Source organism: Orcinus orca, chromosome X, assembly GCF_937001465.1.
Source record: "Orcinus orca chromosome X, mOrcOrc1.1, whole genome shotgun sequence".
Lineage (NCBI taxonomy): Eukaryota > Metazoa > Chordata > Mammalia > Artiodactyla > Delphinidae > Orcinus > Orcinus orca.
Genome location: NC_064580.1, coordinates 98,462,083 through 98,481,162, shown reverse-complemented (window position 1 = coordinate 98,481,162; position 19,080 = coordinate 98,462,083). Strand labels below are relative to the sequence as shown.

General features: G+C 42.1%; 1 protein-coding gene across 2 annotated transcripts in view; it reads left to right on the top strand.

Annotated features, from left to right (window-relative positions):
- The first annotated feature begins 6,314 nt into the window (after window positions 1-6,314).
- Window positions 6,315-19,080, top strand: part of LHFPL1 (LHFPL tetraspan subfamily member 1) — a 51,850-nt gene continuing 39,084 nt past the window's right edge. Inside the window, exons 1-2 of one of the 2 annotated variants that reach the window (XM_004283970.2) lie at window positions 6,315-6,627; window positions 14,156-14,551. In XM_004283970.2, coding sequence (XP_004284018.1) covers window positions 14,170-14,551 — 382 coding nt within the window. In that variant the 5' untranslated portion in view covers window positions 6,315-6,627; window positions 14,156-14,169. Of the gene's footprint in view, window positions 6,628-14,029; window positions 14,552-19,080 lie in introns of those variants that run through there. The other variant, XM_004283969.2, reaches the window with a different exon arrangement.

The window sequence follows — 19,080 nt, the reverse complement described above, 5'->3', positions numbered from 1 at the left end:
AAATTTAAGGGTCAGGTACTAAGTAAAAGGCAAGTCCTGCTTGCAAAGATTAGGCAATGTTTGCTCCAAATGCCCAGCAAATATCCGTGACGACAGCCTTATGGGCAGTTCTAGATAGAAGTCATTTTAGAATCACAGATGTGCCTATGATGTCCCCAGAAAGCAGAATTACATCCCAGGAAGAGAATGAACAAAGTTTTTTTGGCTGCCAGTTGTATTTTATCCACAGCTAACAAGAAAACATGGTATATACTGCAGGTCACTAGGCAAATGCTCAGATATGCCCTGGGGTGATTTTACCCCAGTACCCAAATACTTACCCAGAGAACAAAGCCAAGGTTCATAGAGAAGGGCCTTTCTTATTGTGTGGTCCTTCCTTCCTGCAGCTGTTGCTTCATGGGATTTTGTGGGCAAGTAGTCTGGCCCGTAGCACTGTCTCCACTGGCCAGCCACTAGCCCTGTCAGATTACCCCTGTGGAAAAGGCTGTTGTGTATTTCCTGAGCTCTACATCTCATTTCCTGAGCATTTTTTGGTTATCCTGTAACCCTCAGTTTTCCTTCAGCCTCTAAGCCAGCACTGAACTGGCAGGAGGTACACTTATCCTTTCAGCTCTTTTAATGTCCTTCTGTAGTGTGATTGCTCAGGTGTTTTGGGGCAGCCTGGCTGGCTACACCATTCAGCAAAGCCAGGAAAGGGTAGTAATGCTGTGATAACCAATTAAATGCCCAGAAACAAATCTTTGTGAGTGAGGTCCCCAAACTGACAAAACTCTGTGACTTGCTTCAGGAATCAGAGGCAAGGATAGCAAGGATTTCTTGGTTCTGGAATGCTGCTTCTTGTTTCACTGAAACTCATAACCCAGTTAGAGTATCCTTTGGGAAATGAATCAGGGTGGTTTAGAAAATCAGTTATGCTACCAGAGGCCACTCTCCCACATGGTTTGGCCAACTGTGAAGATAGGGGTCTTAGTGCTAGGAAGGCTTCAAAAGACACTGATGGCTTTGTGGTAAGAGAGGTGAGGTGGAGAAGGACAGAGGAAATACTGTTGAGAGACTTGGGAGGAGACCGTTTGTTCTTTCAGCTGTGTGGACCATCATTTAGGACATTGCCCTAGGAATAGAATTCTAGTCAAACTTTGATTAACTGGAGCATGAGAAAGTGGACCTTCTGTTCCTAGGCAAATCAATCTCATAATTAGTCAGCAGTGGGGTACCTTGAATGCAGGGGCCAAAAGGGAAATGAAAAGTGAAGTTTGGCTGTTGTAAATGCAAGATGATCTCCGAGAGAAGATGAAAGCTTTTGAGGAAGACCTGGGGCCTGGAAATGCTAATATTACAAATTTTTATACTTTAAAAGAAGACAGTTTCCAACTATAAATCAGATAATCCTTTAAACCACACAGTGTCTTCCCATTGCTCTGAGCTGGGCAGATCAGAAAGGCGGGTCAAGGGTCAAAGACTGGTGAGGATAATGACTTAGACTAGGTCAAGGCAGCTTAAGTGATAAAGTAGTAAATCTCAGGCCTAAGTAATAAACCTCAGTTTACTACTAACAAATCTGTGAACAATAGTACATCAGAAACCCTGAGATAAAAATAGGAGATGATGGTCACTGTTTCCTTGTAGCTGCTCCTGTTTTCACAGAAGTACGTATGAAGTTGTGTGGTCTTAGCCATGGTACTTAAAAAGAAATCCTATAAATCCCTGCATGATCTGCCCTCTGCTTACCTCTCCAGCCTTACCTGGTACCACTCTTTCTTGGTTCACCATGTTCCAGCCCCATTGGCCTTTCTGTTCCTTAACATGCCAAGATCCTCCCCTCCTCAGAGCCTTTGAATTTACAGTTTTCACCCAACTTCTTCCAGCTCTTCTCTTGCTTCTCATCCTTCAACTTTTAAGCTCCAAGCCTCACCAGAGAAGCTTTCCCTAATTCCTCTATTTAAGGTAGGTCTCCCTCAACCTCATTACTCTATCAATATCACTATTTTTTTAATTACTCAATATTCATCACTGTCCATTATTATCATGTTTGTTTGTTCGTTTAATCTTTTGCATCTCTTTGAGTAGAATGTAAAAATCATAAAGGATCCTGTCTATCTTCTTAACTCTTGTGTTTCCAGCACCTAACATAGAGCCTGGCACATGTTAGAAATTAATAAGTAATTGTTGGCAGGTTGCCCTTCTCCAAGAGGGAAACAATCAGCATGGGTGATGGATCCTCCTCACCTAATATATAGGACTTTTGAAAATAAAAGTAAGACTCAAAAGAATTTCATTTAATATGTTGACAAATTTTCTCCTTTTTTTTTTTTTTTTTTTTTTTTTTTTGCGGTACGCGGGTCTCTCACTGTTGCGGCCTCTCCCGCTGCGGAGCGCAGGCTCAGCGGCCATGGCTCACAGGTCTAGATGCTCCGCAGCATGTGGGATCTTCCCGGACCGGGGCACGAACCCGTGTCCCCTGCATCGGCAGGCGGACTCTCAACCACTGCGCCACCAGGGAAGCCCCATATTTTTTCTTTTTGAAAGTTAATTTCAATATAAATATGCTTACAGAAAGATGCTCATAGTGGTTAATATAGTGTAATTTAGTTTAATTTACACTGCACAATTTGGACTAAAAGTATGTTACATTTTAAAGTTTTTCTTTAAAAAGGGATTGCGATCTGTTTTTTTTAATCTATTATAAATATAATAAAGATACTATCTCAAAAGTTGTTAAAGCAGGCAACAAGATCTATGAACAATTTATCTTTGCTTTACTTCTTAATAATACACACATTGCACTCTAAAGGCTTTAAGTTGGGGCAGCAAAATATTTTTGAAATGTTTCAGTGCAAGCTAACATAGTGTATAGAGAGTGGGGAGAAGTCTGTGTGCAACACATAAACAACTATAATAGCTATAGTATTTTGGTTAGTATTGTTTATAGCTTATAAATCTACACAAACCAAGACTGAAGTAATTCCTTGAATCTGAGTTCCAGTAGTGTGCTGGAATTGGATTGTACAAGCTCACGAGAGTAGACTGTGTGTATGTCTTCCCAACTCCACTTTCATTGACTTCAAGTTGGTAGCTTGAAATTGGCCATGGTGGGAGTATTTACAACACAGCGATCAGCAAATGCCACCAATCAGGGCTCTCTTGCTCCCCTGCCATGTGAAGCCAGTTATTAAATATTTACCTGCACACCACATCACACACATAAGGTCATCCTCTGAGCTGAATAAGGACATTCACCAAAAGAGTTGTCAGTTCTAAGTTTTATACAAAAAAGAAAGATATAAGTTTCATCTCTAGGTTTTCAGTCTAGAACTGAAACTATAGTATAAGCAAGGTGTACATTCCATATTCAACCTGCATGGGTGACAGGTCATGGAATCTATGTGGTTTTAAATTTGTAAGCACATAGTGCAAATTCTCCAAAGTTCAAGGGCAATGGGACTCTGGAAATAAATGGTCCCTTCCTGTAAGACTAGAACAAAACATAGAGCCATATTAATAAGAAAGTTTAAAAAAAAAAACAAAAACAAGTAGCCCCCAAAGAAGAAGCAGCTCTGACAAAAGAGGAATAAATAAGTTAAGTTATACGCTAGTAAGTATGAGGTTTGTTTTTGGGGTGATGAGAATGTTCTGGAATTAGCGGTGATGGAGTGTACAACTTTGTGAATATACTAAGAAAACCATATTCTATACTTTAAAAGGGTGAACCTCATGGTATGTGACTTATATCTCAATAAAATGGTCAGTTAAAAAAACTTAAGGCATATTGGAGAAACACATAAACACAGGTTCAAAGGATAGTCAGTTAACAGAGAAATACATTTTCACAAGCTTACCGAATATTTGGTTTATACTGATCTCTAGTGCGTTGTTAACTTCACAGATTCTAAAGGACTGGCAAGGGTTGACTGGCACCTTAACAAAGCTGAAAGCAAACAGCACTTTTCTTTATTTCACTTTCCCTTCCTCCTTTTTCAATGCCTTTCTCATAACAATTAACTTAATGTCTCTACTATAATCTATCGGTGTGGGTCTAAACCAGTGGTCAGCATTTTTTTTGTGTGTGTGTAAATAGCTAAAGAGTAAATATTTTAGGCTTTGTGGAGCATAAGATCTTTGTCACAACTCTTCAACTTTGCAGTTGTAGCATGAAAACAGCCATAGATGGTACATAAATGAATAAGTTGTGGCTCTATGCCAATAAAACTATAAAAACAGGCAGCCTATTGGATTTGGTGCATAGCACAGGCTCTGGCTTGCTGACCCCTTGTCTAGACTGCAAAATGTCGTGGGAGTGTTGATTTTGCTTGGGAAATTCTACTGTATAGAGCAGTGTTTTGCGAACTAGGAGTGGGAGGTGGGGATATGTATCAGAATCACCTATCACCATATCTTGTCTTTGCAGGATCTCTTATTCCATACTGATCAAAAGCAGAATGTAGGTATTCCCTGGGTCCTTGACCAATGCCTATTTTAGCATTATTAAAATATTATATATCATCCTATCCCTTAAATAAATAACAAGAAGTGTTCCCTTCTCAATCCTTCCCATATGATCTTCTGGAAGCAGGGCTGAAAAGCATTTTTAGATGAAAATATATCAAGAGCCACAAGATACCAGCAATTTTTTTCTGAGACCACTATCAACTGTTAAATTAACAGAAAGCAAAACTTTATCCAATAAATTTGATCATTATTTAGCATACATTTCAGTTTCCATAGTATTTACTTAAGGAAACTGGAGGCACAGGGAAAAGAGGATAAGAAGAGGTAAGTAAAAATGAGCTCTTAGAGTTGCAAATAGGAGTCAGTTACCCAAATGTCAGGTGTAGCCACTAAGCAAAAGGCAATATTTATCAGTGCATAGAGTGGAATCACTATCTTTCTGATGACAAAATTTTCATCCATGTTTCACACACAGTTATTATGTGTCTGTTAATACTGACTTATTTTTAATGACAGAGGGTCTAGCATTTCTACTTTTTTTTTTTTTCTTTTGCGGTACGCGGGCCTCTCACTGTTGTGGCCTCTCCCGCTGCGGAGCTCAGGTTCCGGACGCGCAGGCTCGGCGGCCACGGTTCACGGGCCCAGCCGCTCCGCGGCATGTGGGATTTTCGCGGACCGGGGCATGAACCCGTGTCCCCTGCATCGGCAGGCGAACTCTCAACCACTGCGCCACCAGGGAAGCCCGTAGCATTTCTTTTTATATATCCCTATATCTGAAGCCATCGTTTTTAAGGGGACACGATCAGGGAGATTATAAAACTTATATCGGGAGCTTATATTGCTGAACGTCTGACATTCCACCTATGGGGTCATCTCTTCCTCCCCCAGAAAAGGACATAGTAAGCCATTATTACAGATGGGAATGTGGTTTATCAGTGTGTTGGGGCAGAAAAAAATGGTTAGAAACTACTGATGGAAAGTAGGCATAGAAGAATATAAGGCTTTATCACTGATAAAAGGATGCCTGCAGGAAAAAACTTCAGCAACTGTATTAAATTATCAGGGTACAATGAATGTGCTAAACTGCTGGTTCATTTACTCTCATATTTTGAATTGTTACCACTAAATGCTAGATAACAAGCCTGATAACCTTCATTGCATTCTGAGAAGGCAAGTGGACAATTATGGAAGCGAAGATGTTTTGGATCAGTCTAGTATGCTCTATTAAGTTAAGTTAACTACCATTCCTTCTTCTAACTCATTTTGTTCAGCAAAGTTCCCTGTTCACAAGGCAACTCAGAGGCAAAATGAGACATATATGCAAAAAACTAATACAAGGTAGAAGGTAATACGTTTACCAAAATAAACATGGAGTGCCAGGGACATTATAGGTGGGAGAGATGACATCAGGTTGGAGCAGAGTGTTAGGCAAAGCTCCATTAATCTCCAGTCTTCTCAGCTCTTTTCTCAAACACAAAAACAGTTATTGGTGCTTTGGGATAAGTTAGACACTGACTTTTGGTAGTACTGTTATTTTTTTAAAGGTATTGTTAAGCTTTTTCAATGTGTGATTTTAAGTTTCTGAAATGTAAACTTGTCATATCTTTGAGCCATAGGTTGCTCTGTGGGAGCACATTCCCTATCACATAGTGGAAATCAGTTTGGGAAAAAGAGGTTATCCTGTCTTACTCCCTTCAGGCATGTGTCTTCTGAGTTGTTTCCAGCCACATTAGGTGCTACCTAATATACATGGTGAGATTATTTAGGGCTTTGGAAGTTAGGGAGAACCTCTATTCCTCAGCAGGCATTTGGGTAACAGGTGAGGAAGTGAGATAGATATGCAGTTCAAGTGTGGGCAGGCACACACACACACACACTCACACACTCACACACAGCTAACTTGGCAGCTGTGAGGATGGAGGTGGAGGACTCAGTGCCCGCTAAGCTACTTCAAGTACCTGCATGTCTGAGGCTGACTTTGAAGCCTCCAGCGTGTTTGGAGTTAATTCCCATTAGGTTGGACTCCGCCCCTCTGTCCCAAAGGTAAAGCAAGATTTTCAGGCATCACTGCAAAGAGCAGCTGGGATTCCCATCCCCTTCTGACAAGCTGTAAGGAGAAGTTGTTTCTCAGATTTGAGTCCGAAGAGAGGAAACAAGTCAATCAGCCTTCGTGGTCAGAAGGTAAATTTGCAACTTGGGCCAAATGCAATTGAAACAGCTGGATAAGAAACTGTTTGCTCTCCCCTTGCTCAACCCCCCCTTCTCCCCTTCCTTTCTCAGGCTTCCTGTCCTTTCATCTCACAGCTCAGAGAATCTGTTTTCTTCCCAAAGGCAGCCTGGTGCATTTTTACTTCCTCAAGTCTGTTGTTTGCACAGAGGCTAAGAGGAATCAGGGCTGAATTCCTATTTCATACTGACATGGTGTGAAGACCTAAGGGTTAAATGCTAGTTGGTTTCCCCAGGAGAGTTGGTAATTTGAGGAGAGGAAGTCCATGTCTCTGGGAGTGGAGGGAAGGATTTTGTTCTGACCTATCTATTGAAATAAAAGTGGATTGGGTTTGCTGATATGCTGGGTTGATCTCTTAGACTTGCCTAAATTGGGGTTATGGTACTAAAATGGGGTGCTGGGGTTAAACTGAAATGCAGATGTTAAAGTGAGTTGGGCTGGAAATAAAAGATTGCATTAGCTCAGTAAATATTTGAGTTCCTACTGTGTGCCAAAGCATGACGATTTCCAGAAAAACCTGAAATAGTTTAACTATAAATCCATTCTTGAAAGGAACACTGGGCCAAATGATTCTGTTTTGTGGTGGGAAACAGAAAACAGAAAGAAGTCTAGGGGTGAGGAGAAATCACTGAAAGACTGGTTAGCAGAGAAAGGGGAGAGGTATGATATTCTACTTCTTGGGTGACTTTGAGTCTTCTCTATTACTTATGGGAGAATGGAGTCTTCTCTGATAGGTGGGGGAATGAGCACCTATCCTGGTGTTAGGTATACATAGCACAGATGTTACTTCACTTGAACTTTATGTTCCATCATCTCCATTTTATAGATGAAACTAAAACTCAGAGGTTTTAATTGATCCTTTCAAGTTCATATAACCTGCAAGGGGAAGACCTTAGGACCCTATCCCAGATCTGGATTCTAAAATCTGGACTCTTGTCCATTAAAAGAGTATTTCTCAATCATTAATTTCCATCAGAATCAATTGAGGATTTTTGAAAAATGCAAATCTCATAAAATTTAATTCAGTGAACCCTAAAAGGATGTCACAGCCTGCATTTTGGACAAGCATCGAAGGTGATTCTGATGCAGAGGCGTTAGGGACCCCATTTTGAAAAACACCCTTCATATGCCAGGCTGCCTCTCATGTCTGCTGAAGTGAGAGGAGAAGCCTTCAGCCCACCTTCTTCCTACACTGGCCAGATTCACTGAATGGGGGAGGTTGGCTATGGTGGCATTTTATTCACTATTGAGGCCATGGGTAGAGGGACTCCTGGGCAACAATAGCAGGCCTGGGGCTATGAACCTAAGCGTGTGAGGAAATGCTTTACCGGTTAGTCCATTGTTGATAGGACTTAACAGTGTCTTGCCAGAGCAGGCTGGTTGGAGTAGTGAGATAGGACTCCTAGCCAATCAATTGCTCACTAAAGGTGGTGGCATCGTTCCAGCCAGAATAAGAACTGGGGTGAAGATCTCTAACTGATATGCCACTTTCCAAAGCAGAAGACAAGACAGAGAGCTCAGTGAGCAGTATTTTTTTTTTTTAATTTACAAAGAAGGGAGAAGCTCATATGAAATTTAGGGAAATCATTCCAATTCCCACCTTTCTAACCTCAGACCCAGGAGAAGGGGAATAGCCCAGGACTTGACATGGAGGTTCTTTTTATGGGCTCTCTCTGTCTCTGCCTGGCCAACTTGATTATTTAGAATTGGCCTTCTAGGTTGTTGATGACTTGGTTGGTCCTGTCTCTGCACTCACTCCCTGGCTTCCTGCCTCCTCGTGCCTTACCTGCTTGTGGACATCTTCACCTCAGGATGGAGCAATGCAAATAAATAAATAAACAAACCCAACACAGCTAGTTTTGCTAGTCTTTCTACCCCAGACTAAAAGAGGATGGAAGGAGGGAGAAGGCTTAGAAAGACAATCAGCGAGCAAGAAAGCTGAGGATTTGACAGACAAGACTTAGACTGAAAGCAAGGTCTTCTTAAGCATAGAGTAGAATGGTGGGTGCCAGGGGCTGGAGGGAGGGGGAACGAGGAGTTGTTTCTCAATAGGTTTACATTTCAATTATGCTACACGAATAACTTCTAGAGATCTTCTGTACAGCTTTGTACCTAGAGTTAACAATATGCACTTCAAAATTCATTATGAGGATAGATCTCATGTTAAGTGTTCTTAGCACACACACAAACCCACAAAACAATACAAGGAACTTTTTGAAGTTTATGAATATATTTAATACCTTGACTGTGGTGATGGTGTTACAGATGTAGGCATATGTCCAAACTCAGAGAGATGTATACATTGAATATGTACAAGTTTTCATATATCAATTATACCTCAATAAAGCTTACAAAAAGTGAGGTCTTCTTCAAGTCACCGGGATGCAAATGGGAAACAAAGTTCTGGGAGTAGATAAATCATGAGATGATTTCAGGCACAGGAGAACCTGGAGACACTCCCATTGTGGAGATGTACAGAGGAGGAGAAACTTCTGGGGAACTCAGGTGGCAGAAAATAAAGAGAGAAATGTTTGGGAAGTGGTCGTAGATTCTTTTTGAGGCTGTGTCTGAAGCAGAAAGATCTAGAATGGTCAGGTTGCTTATATATCCAATTTGATACAATGGCAAGACATTTCTCTGGAGTAGGACTCTATTTACCCATTGGAACCATATGCCTGCTTATTTCCTAAAGTCTCAACACTGAGCATGATGTATCTGTAAAAGGGTTGGCAGGTAGGCTATGCGCACAGTCTAGGGGCATGAGGCAAAAGTCCGTTCATATTCCTTTGCCAACAGAGCTGCTCTTCACAAAGCAGTCCAAAACCGGTAGTGTTGCAGTCACATTTTCCTCAGCAGATGCAAGTCAGAGACTCCCTTTCTGACCACTTCATATTCTGGTCATTAACTCGTTGGCTTCTTTACCTGGACCCTGTTAGCCAAGATAGCACTGTCCTTAACCCAGAAATTGTATGACAAGCTTGAGTGGGAACAAAAGGATTTGAGTCTTTTTCTGTGGGGACTGGGGAGGAGGTAAGGTATTAGAAGAATTTGGTTTGTTTTTCTCCACCAAGAAAAATATAAGAGCAATGTTTCCAGTTTCACTGATACTAACTAAGTGCGTGCCCACATATGAGTAGGTACACATGGGAGTGAAAAGGTGAGAACAAATGATTACAGTCTTGGCAACGAGACACCACAGGGAGAGGTGGAGTGCTCATTTGGGGAGAAAAAGTCTAAAGGTAAGCTACCAGCAATCTGAATTAATCTGTGTTGATGAAGGGCTCTCGTCTGGAGGACAGTGGCCAAGCTGTTCTCTATTCCCTCTGAGGCCCCGACCAAAGGAATTGGCCTTAAGTTGCACCAGAAAACGGTTTAAAATGAGATGTAACAAATGATTTATTGACAGTGAGAATTATCAAGCTACTGAGAAAAATTGTAGAGTTCTCTTCTCTAGAGTTCTTTGAAAGCAATATAGATAACTGTTTGACATGTATGGCTTAGGTGGGTTTCCTGCATCTAACAGGTTGAAATGACCTCTATCCATGAGTCTGTGTTAGAATGACCACTGTATCTTTACCACTAGTCTTTAGTAAAAACAACAAATTTAGAACAGACCTCATACTTCTACCCTGGTTGTTATAACTTTCTAGCCAGACTCACTGCATCTCATACAACTGCTCTCAGAAACAGGCATGTGACCCATTTATGAGATAGAGCAACTAAGGGTGAGGGACCATGTAACCAAAGAGAGGGGGTCAATAGCAATCCTATCAATACCTGGTTACTGGACCACTTAGCAGGAGCACCAGGGTGAGTTCTTGGTTTCTGAAATCCAGTGTGGCTCTGTGGCTAGGCATTCCAGGACAGGGAAAAAAAGCGATTGCTACATGAAATACACAAGAGGAATAAAGATAGAGTGAAGTATAGTATTGTGTGTGACTTTTATTAATGTGAATGTAAAGAGACTTGGATAGCCCCTGGGAATGAACTTGGATTGCTTTGGAGGGCTGTCATGAAGGGAGGTTGCTCCATTGCAGGTGGTGCAGTAACTCAAAGCATTTGCGTGAATGCACTTCCCTGTCTGTACATGTGAACATGTAGCAATGTACATGCAGACTCCGCATGGCCCATTGCCTCGTTATCTGGCCACAGGTGAAGCTGGGCCGGGGCTTATTTTGTGAACAGAAAATATTGAGCAACTGGTTCCTGACCTCTCTTGTCTACATGAAGTCAAGCCTATGATTCAGAAAGGTTTACCTTCAAAATATAAAGATTTCATCTCTCCATTATTTAATTCCATGGTCACTTTTAACTTTATATTGTTTAGGTCCTGGAGAGATAACATGAGAAAATTATCTGTGGCAGTGATTCTCAACATGCTGTCCATGGACAGTGCTGACTCTCCACACTTCTAGTCCTAAAGAGAATGACTAACCCATCCAAGTTTGGGACTTTTCTAGTTTCATCCTTGACAGTCCCACATCCTTCAGTCCCAAGTGAACTAGCATGGTTGGACACCCTCATTCTAAATGAAATAAGGACAATGAGTTTTTCCTGAAGTTGAAAGTATTTAAATTCTGAAGGCCAATGAGTTTTTCTAAAGCTAAACCTATTTTATTTAAAAGGAATTTTGTAATCCTGACTTCCTACCTCTTGGCTTCGAAATGCCTTTTTTTTTTAATGAAATTATGGTAACAGTGGTTGGCAGTCTTGTAGTTTTTTAAACATCCTGCTTTGTCACAGATGGTGATAACCTTATGTCAGAAGCCCCCCTCCTATTTTAGTATAGTTGTAGGTACCACTCACTGATATGGTCCCTTTCTCTGCCTTAAGATCTCTGCCCTTCTACTGGCTGTCATACTGGTACTTCTGATCTCAAGGTGATGACATTTGTGGGGGACATATGGGGTTAGTTCTGACTACAAACTTGAAACAATGAATACCCGGGTCCTAACGGTTACATGCTGCTTAGAGAAAGTGGCCTTCCTCCTACCTTCCCTGTCCTTCCCCTCTAATTCTTTTGCCATCCTTAAACAGTTTTGGCATCATGGGTGGGAAACCACGGAGGCTTTTCATTGAAACAGTTTTGGGGTGATGAGGAAGAATATGGGGGAAAATTGCAGATGAAGGAGAAGTGGGAAATTATGACTCTGCCATTGAATCACTGTGTAACCTTGGGCAAGTCACTTAGCTTTCTGACCCTCAATTTGCTCATTTGTAAACTGGGGGTACTATTCATACCTTTCTTACCAACCTAAGAAGATTGTTGGGCAGAGCACATGAAATAATGGACTTGGAAGGGAATATGATGCTACAGCCAGCAGCTGTTCATCAGCTTGTTTCCTCTCATCCTCTGGCCTGGGCTTCTTCACGAAGAAGTAAGTTCATAAAAGAGGGCTGCTTGCATTTTCCATAATCTTACATGCTCTAATATAGCAAGCAGAGGCATTGCCTCATTGCGTCCAAGCGTACCTGCTTTCTAACAGCAATTACTCAAAACTAGTTCCACTTCTCCTCCTGTTGGCTTTCAATCCCTCATCACATCTTTCTCTCATTCCCTCCACTCCCAGGCATAAAGCCTCATTCCCTGGGGCCCAGCTCAGGGCACTCTCTTCCCAAAGCCTTAACATTCCAAAGTAAGCACCTGCAATTTATGATCTCTGCTCCCTTCCTGCACGAAACACATAGCACACAATACGTATGTATCAGGAGGGGAATTGTGGTGGAGTGAAAAAAGAGCATTATACTAAGAATCAAATAACTGGGCTCTAGTCCGGCCAGTGTACTTCACTAGTTCTTTACCCTTGAGTAAATCATTTCCTCTCCGTATTTCCATCTGTAAAGTGATAGGGCAGGGGGGTGATTAGCTCTGTGTAGTACAAAAGTACTGATCTAGGAATCTGCACATTGGGTTTCTTATTCCAGTGTGGCTGCTTGCTAACTTACTCTGCGACTTGGGGAAAATTATTTCCCCCTTTACAAGGGTGTATTCCCCCATATGTAAAACAAGAAGGTTGAATTAGGTGATTCATTAAGATCCCTGCCAGCCTGGAAATTGGATGCTTCTATAAAATGGGTTTCATTAAACAAATATGGATTGCAGTGCCCGCTCTGTGCCAGGTACTGTTTGATGATGGTTATGACAGAGCTCATGGCTGGACAAGGTCCTTGCGACCCTGAGTACAACTGCTGCTTGCTCCTGACAATGTCCCAAACTGGCAATATAGCCAGTTCCTGTAATTCCCGTGCATTCAGTCCCCCACCGCTGAACCCCTCTCCCACCACCTGTAACTTTACGCAGTGGTGATGAATCATGGAGACGTGTCTGAAACAAACTCCACCGTCTGCTTGCTGGAGATGTTCACAGTGCTGTCAGCAAGCTTCAGTGTGGTCTCTGGCTGCCCTCATTGAGAAACAGGCCAGAAAGCAATGGCAGATTAATGGAGTTGGGAGGGAAGTGGTGGATTTTTGACAGAGGGGTCTGTGAAAACCATCTGTGAGCTGGGCTGAGGAGATTAGATCTAAAAAGACTCTCACTGTCTTGAATCTGAGATGACTTGTTCCAAAAGGCACCTTGAAAGGCCCTTACAGCTATAGATCTATGTTCCTGATGCCAGGCAGGGGGTACCTGATCCATTTCAGAGAGATGAGATGCTTTCTTAACTTCATTCAGCAAAGGACCAGGCAGGTTTTCTTAGTAGATAGCCTAGTGTTAGACAACCCTCACTGGTTGGAAAGGTGCCTCCCATTTTGATTTTGGGAAAAAGTGACTGAACAGTGCTCACTCAGTGATAAGCAAAGTGTATGAGACTAGGCACCCCTTATTTTATTTACCCATTTTAACCTAGCTGATGTAGTACTGTGAAAGCCCACATTAATGCTCTCCTGGACATCCTACCAAGGTCAAATGGGCACATCCTCTAACTCCATGGTGAGCTCTCCTTCCCTCTTCTCCCTTGGAGTAGAGGCAGGCCCTGTGAGTTATCTTCCTTCTTTCTTAACTCTCTGAAAACAACTTGGTTCCTGGCCTTCTTGAGATATTGCCTCCTTCCAGGCCTTCAGGTCAACAAGGCCATTACACCAGAAGTTGGGGGCTCTCCAGAGAGCCTTGGTTTGATTCAGACTTCCCTCCTGTCACTTGTTCCATGCTGGATGTCAAGAGCTAAAAGCTGTCTGCTCAGGCTGCATTGGAGTGGGCAGAACAGTCACTAATTCAGTTCTACGCTTCTTCCATGGCAGCCTAGAGACCATAGAACTCTGAATCAGGCGGAAGGAAGGGAAGATGGGAAAAGTGCTGGAGAGCAGAATCCCATAGGGACCCAAATGGTCCTTGAGACAATAATCTTACCCAGAAGTAAGGGCCAAGAAGCACATGACTGAGCCCCAGGACTGGCCAGGCAGATGAAAACTAGGCCAATGGAGCCTACATGATAACTTTCTACATTTGGTGCTGTGACCCAACTCATCTCCCCATCCCCGCAGAGAAACCTGGGACCATGCGGAGCAGCCTGACCCTGGCGGGGACCCTCTGGGCCTTCCTGTCCCTTGTTACCGCTGTGGCCAGTTCCACCAGTTACTTCCTGCCTTACTGGCTCTTTGGATCCCAGCTGGGGAAGCCAGTGTCATTCAGCACATTCCGGAGGTGCAACTACCCTGTGAGGGGAGAGGGGCAGAGTCTGATCATGGTGGAAGAGTGTGGGCGCTATGCCAGCTTCAATGCCATCCCAAGCCTGGCCTGGCAGATGTGCACAGTAGTGACAGGTGCCGGCTGTGCTCTGCTGCTCCTGGTGGCACTGGCTGCTGTCCTAGGCTGCTGCATGGAGGAACTCATCTCCAGAATGATGGGACGTTGCATGGGAGCCGCACAGTTCGTGGGAGGTAAGACGGTGTTGCTGGGATTGGGTAGGTTGGGGAGCTTTGCAGGGGTGTGGGTAGTGGGGATGTTGTCTCATGGGGAAATCCACTCTCAGCTTCTCCCCTTTGTCCATCTCTAGGGCTATGAATGGGGACTCGTTTGAAACACCTAGCCTGGGACTCCCCAAAGTGCAATCTACATCAGGGTTTTATTCTCAGCAAGATTGGCTAGTAGGCAGAGTTGATACCTGGTTTTTTTAGCCCTGATTTTCATCACCTTCTTCTCCCTGCAGAGTGCCCATTGAAGAATATTATCCAGGTTTGCTTTCCAGGGGCAGCAACTTATACTCTAGTATTACTGCTCCAAAATAAACTTGACCTCTAAGAGCCCTGATCTCTGGTAGTTATCTCAGAGGACAGTGATCTGATAGACACATACACCCAGGTGTTAATTACTAATAAGAATTTAATGTACAGTCCTCACCAAAAAATACATCTCTAATAGTGAAATGCTAGGTACCAGGCAGACTTCAGGTGACTGCTTATTTGACAGCATCTAAGGCTAGCCCTGTCTAGTAGCCATTAACAGACTATCCAGGTTTCCTATGGCCCTGACGCACCCTACTTAGCTTTTCCCTCATTCAGCCTCCCTCTAAATTTAATGCAGGAGACCTGGATGCTGGCAGTGTGTGGATGGGCTAGGAAGGAGCAAAATGCAAAAATGGCAGACTGTAGGAAAGCAAGGGGAGCAGTTTAATCTGAACGGAGAAGAAAAAGCAAGTTTAAGACAGACAGGCAAATGTGTGTGTGAACATGTGAGCTATGTTTTACACCTAGTTGGGGCAGTGGGAAAAAGCGCTGGTAGAACCTATTGCTGAAGTTTGTTGCTGTTGTTCCTAAAGTCGTAGAATCACTATTCATTATCACTGTCATCTCCATTAGCAGCACAGTGTGGGTGCCTGGAGCCAGGAAACTTGGATCCCACTTCTGGCTCTTTCACTAAGTTGCCCTGTGGCTGTAAGCAAATGACAGTGACCTCTCTTTTGTTCACTTCCTTTCTTTCCTTAAATTTGTTCATTGGCAAGATAACCCAGATCCTAATTTTCTTTCTTCTCTCCAATGACTGCATTTATGTGGCCTTGGGGTGAGACGTTAGTGATGAGCTAAGACAGTGCTTCTCAACAGGGGCTGATTTCTTACATACCTCATCCCCCACCAGGGGACATTTGGTTAGGTCTTTGACATGTTTTTGGTTATCAAAAATTGGGGAGGGTGCTACTGACAATCAGTGGATAAAGGTGAGGGTTGCTGTTAAATATCCCACAATGCACAAGAACAAGACAGCTGACCACTCCCCCAAACAAAGAAGTATCTGGTCCCAAATGTCAGTGGTGCCAAGGTTGAGAAACACTGAGCTAAGGTATCATGATTTCCCGGCCTTCGTAGGAAAAGCACCAGATTCTCTTTGCTGTGCCAGTTAAGGTGATGTTTTCTGTTTCCCTCTTTCCTTAGACTCATTATGCAAAGTTTGTTTTGTTTTGTTTTTTGCTTTTACATCTTTATTGGAGTAAAATTGCTTTACAATGGTGTGTTAGTTTCTGCTTTATAACAAAGTGAATCAGTTATACATATACAGATGTCCCCATATCTCTTCCCTTTTGCATCTCCCTCCCTCCCACCCTCCCTATCCCACCCCTCTAGGTGGTCACAAAGCACTGAGCTGATCTCCCTGTACTATGCGGCTGCTTCCCACTAGCTATCTATTTTACGTTTGGTAGTGTATATATGTCCATGCCACTCTCTCACTTTGTCCCAGCTTACCCTTCCCCCTCCCCATATCCTCAAGTCCATTCTCTAGTAGGTCTGTGTCTTTATTCCCATCTTACCCCTAGGTTATTCATGACAATTTTTTTTCTTAGATTCCATATATATGTGTTAGCATACGGTATTTGTCTTTCTCTTTCTGACTTACTTCACTCTGTATGACAGACTCTAGGTCCATCCACCTCACTACAAATAACTCAATTTTTGTTTCTTTTTGTTTCTTTTTATGGCTGAGTGATACTCCATTGTATATATGTGCCACATCTTCTTTATCCATTCATCCGATGATGGACACTTAGGTTGCTTCCAGCTCCTGGCTATTGTAAATAGAGCTGCAATGAACATTTTGATACATGACTTTTTTCTGAATTATGGTTTTCTCAGGGTATATGCCCAGTAGTGGGATTGCTGGTTCATATGGTATTTCTATTTGTAGTTTTTTAAGGAACCTCCATACTGTTCTCCATAGTGGCTGTACCAATTCACATTCCCACCAGCAGTACAAGAGTGTTCCCTTTTCTCCACATCCTCTCCAGCATTTATTTTGTCTAGTTTTTTTGATGATGGCCATTCTGACCGGTGTGAGATGATATCTCACTGTAGTTTTGATTTGCATTTCTCTAATGATTAATGATGTTGACCATTTTTTCATGTGTTTGTTGGCAATCTGCATATCTTCTTTGGAGAAGTGTCTATTTAGGTCTTCTGCCCATTTTTGGATTGGGTTGTTTGTTTTTTTGTTATTGAGCCACATGAGCTGCTTGTAAATTTTGGAGATCAATCCTTTGTCAGTTGCTTCATTTGCAAATATTTTATCCCATTCTGAGGGTTGTCTTTTGGTCTTGTTTATGGTATCCTTTGCTGTGCAAAAGCTTTGAAGTTTCATTAGGTCCCATTTGTTTATTTTTGTTTTTATTTCCATTTCTCTAGGAGGTGGGTCAAAAAGGATCTTGCTGTGATTTATGTCATAGAGTGTTCTGCCTCTGTTTTACTCTAAGAGTTTGATAGTTTCTGGCCTTACATTTAGGTCTCAAATCCATTTTGAGCTTATTTTTGTGTATGGTGTTAGGGAGTGTTCTAATCTCATACTTTTACATGTACCTGTCCAGTTTTCCCAGCACCACTTATTGAAGAGGCTGTCCTTTCTCCACTGTACATTCCTGCCTCCTTTATCAAAGATAAGGTGACCATATGTGCATGGGTTTATCTCTGGGCTTTCGATCCTGTTCCATTGATCTATATTTCTGTTTTTGTGCCAGTACCATACTGTCTTGATTACTGTAGCTTTGTAGTATAGTCCAAAGTCAGGGAGCCTGATTCCTCAAGCTCCATTTTTTTGTTCTCAAGATTGCTTTGGCTATTCGGGGTCTTTTGTGTTTCCATATAAATTGTGAAATTTTTTGTTCTAGTTCTGTGAAAAATGCCACTGGTAGTTTGATAGGGATTGCATTGAATCTGTAGATTGCTTTGGGTAGTAGGGTCATTTTCACAATGTTGATTCTTCCAATCCAAGAACATGGTATATCTCTCAATCTATTTGTATCATCTTTAATTTCTTTCATCAGTGTCTTATAATTTTCTGCATACAGGTCTTTTGTCTCCCTAGGTAGGTTTATTCCTAGATATTTTATTCTTTTTGTTGCAGTGGTAAATGGGAGTGTTTTCTTAATTTCACTTTCAGATTTTTCATCATTAGTGTATAGGAATGCCAGAGATTTCTGTGCATTAATTTTGTATCCTGTTATTTTACCAAATTCGTTGATTAGCTCTAGTAGTTTTCTGGTAGCATCCTTAGGATTCTCTATGTATAGTATCATGTCATCTGCAAACAGTGACAGCTTTACTTCTTCTTTTCCGATTTGGATTCCTTTTATTTCCTTTTCTTCTCTGATTGCTGTGGCTAAAACTTCCAAAACTATGTTGAATAAGAGTGGTGAGAGTGGACAACCTTGTCTTGTTCCTGATCTTAGTGGAAATGCTTTCAGTTTTTCACCATTGAGGACGATGTTGGCTGTGGGTTTGTCATATATGGCCTTTATTATGTTGAGGAAAGCTCCCTCTATGCCTACTTTCTGCAGGGTTTTTATCATAAATGGGTGTTGAATTTTGTCGAAAGCTTTCTCTGCATCTATTGAGATGATCATATGGTTTTTCTCCTATTTGAATTCACATTCTAACCTCCCTTATCTCTGAATAATCCCACTCTTTAGCTACTAATGATTTTCTGGCCACATTGGAAAGTCATTGGATTAATTTCTCTCTTCCGCTTCAAAACCATGGTACAGAACCAGTTATTAAGGCTGGTTTAAGCCTATGACTTTACCTCCCTTTGGGGACTCCACAGATATTACAAATGAACCTTAAGTTGGCTCACCTTTCACCTGCATTCTTGGGCTTACTATGGCTAGCTCGGTACTTCTATGGGCACATTATTTCAGGAAGTGACACTTAGCTGGCAGGTGAAAGGGGTGCTCCTTACAACTCATATTTATAGCCCCAGAGCCCAGTTCAGTGCCTGGCACAGAGCAGGTATTCAGTAATGGTAGAAAGAATGAACATATGGTTAAGGCAATGTTAGTGTATTTTGGGATAAGTTGGTCATGTGAAAGCTGGGTTCATTCACATCCTTTGGTTTTTTTCCAGGCTTCCATTCAAAGGTATTAGCACCCTGAGTTCTCTTCTCTTCTGACTTGAGAGTGATAACTTAGCTTCACTTGCTTTTCTAAGAA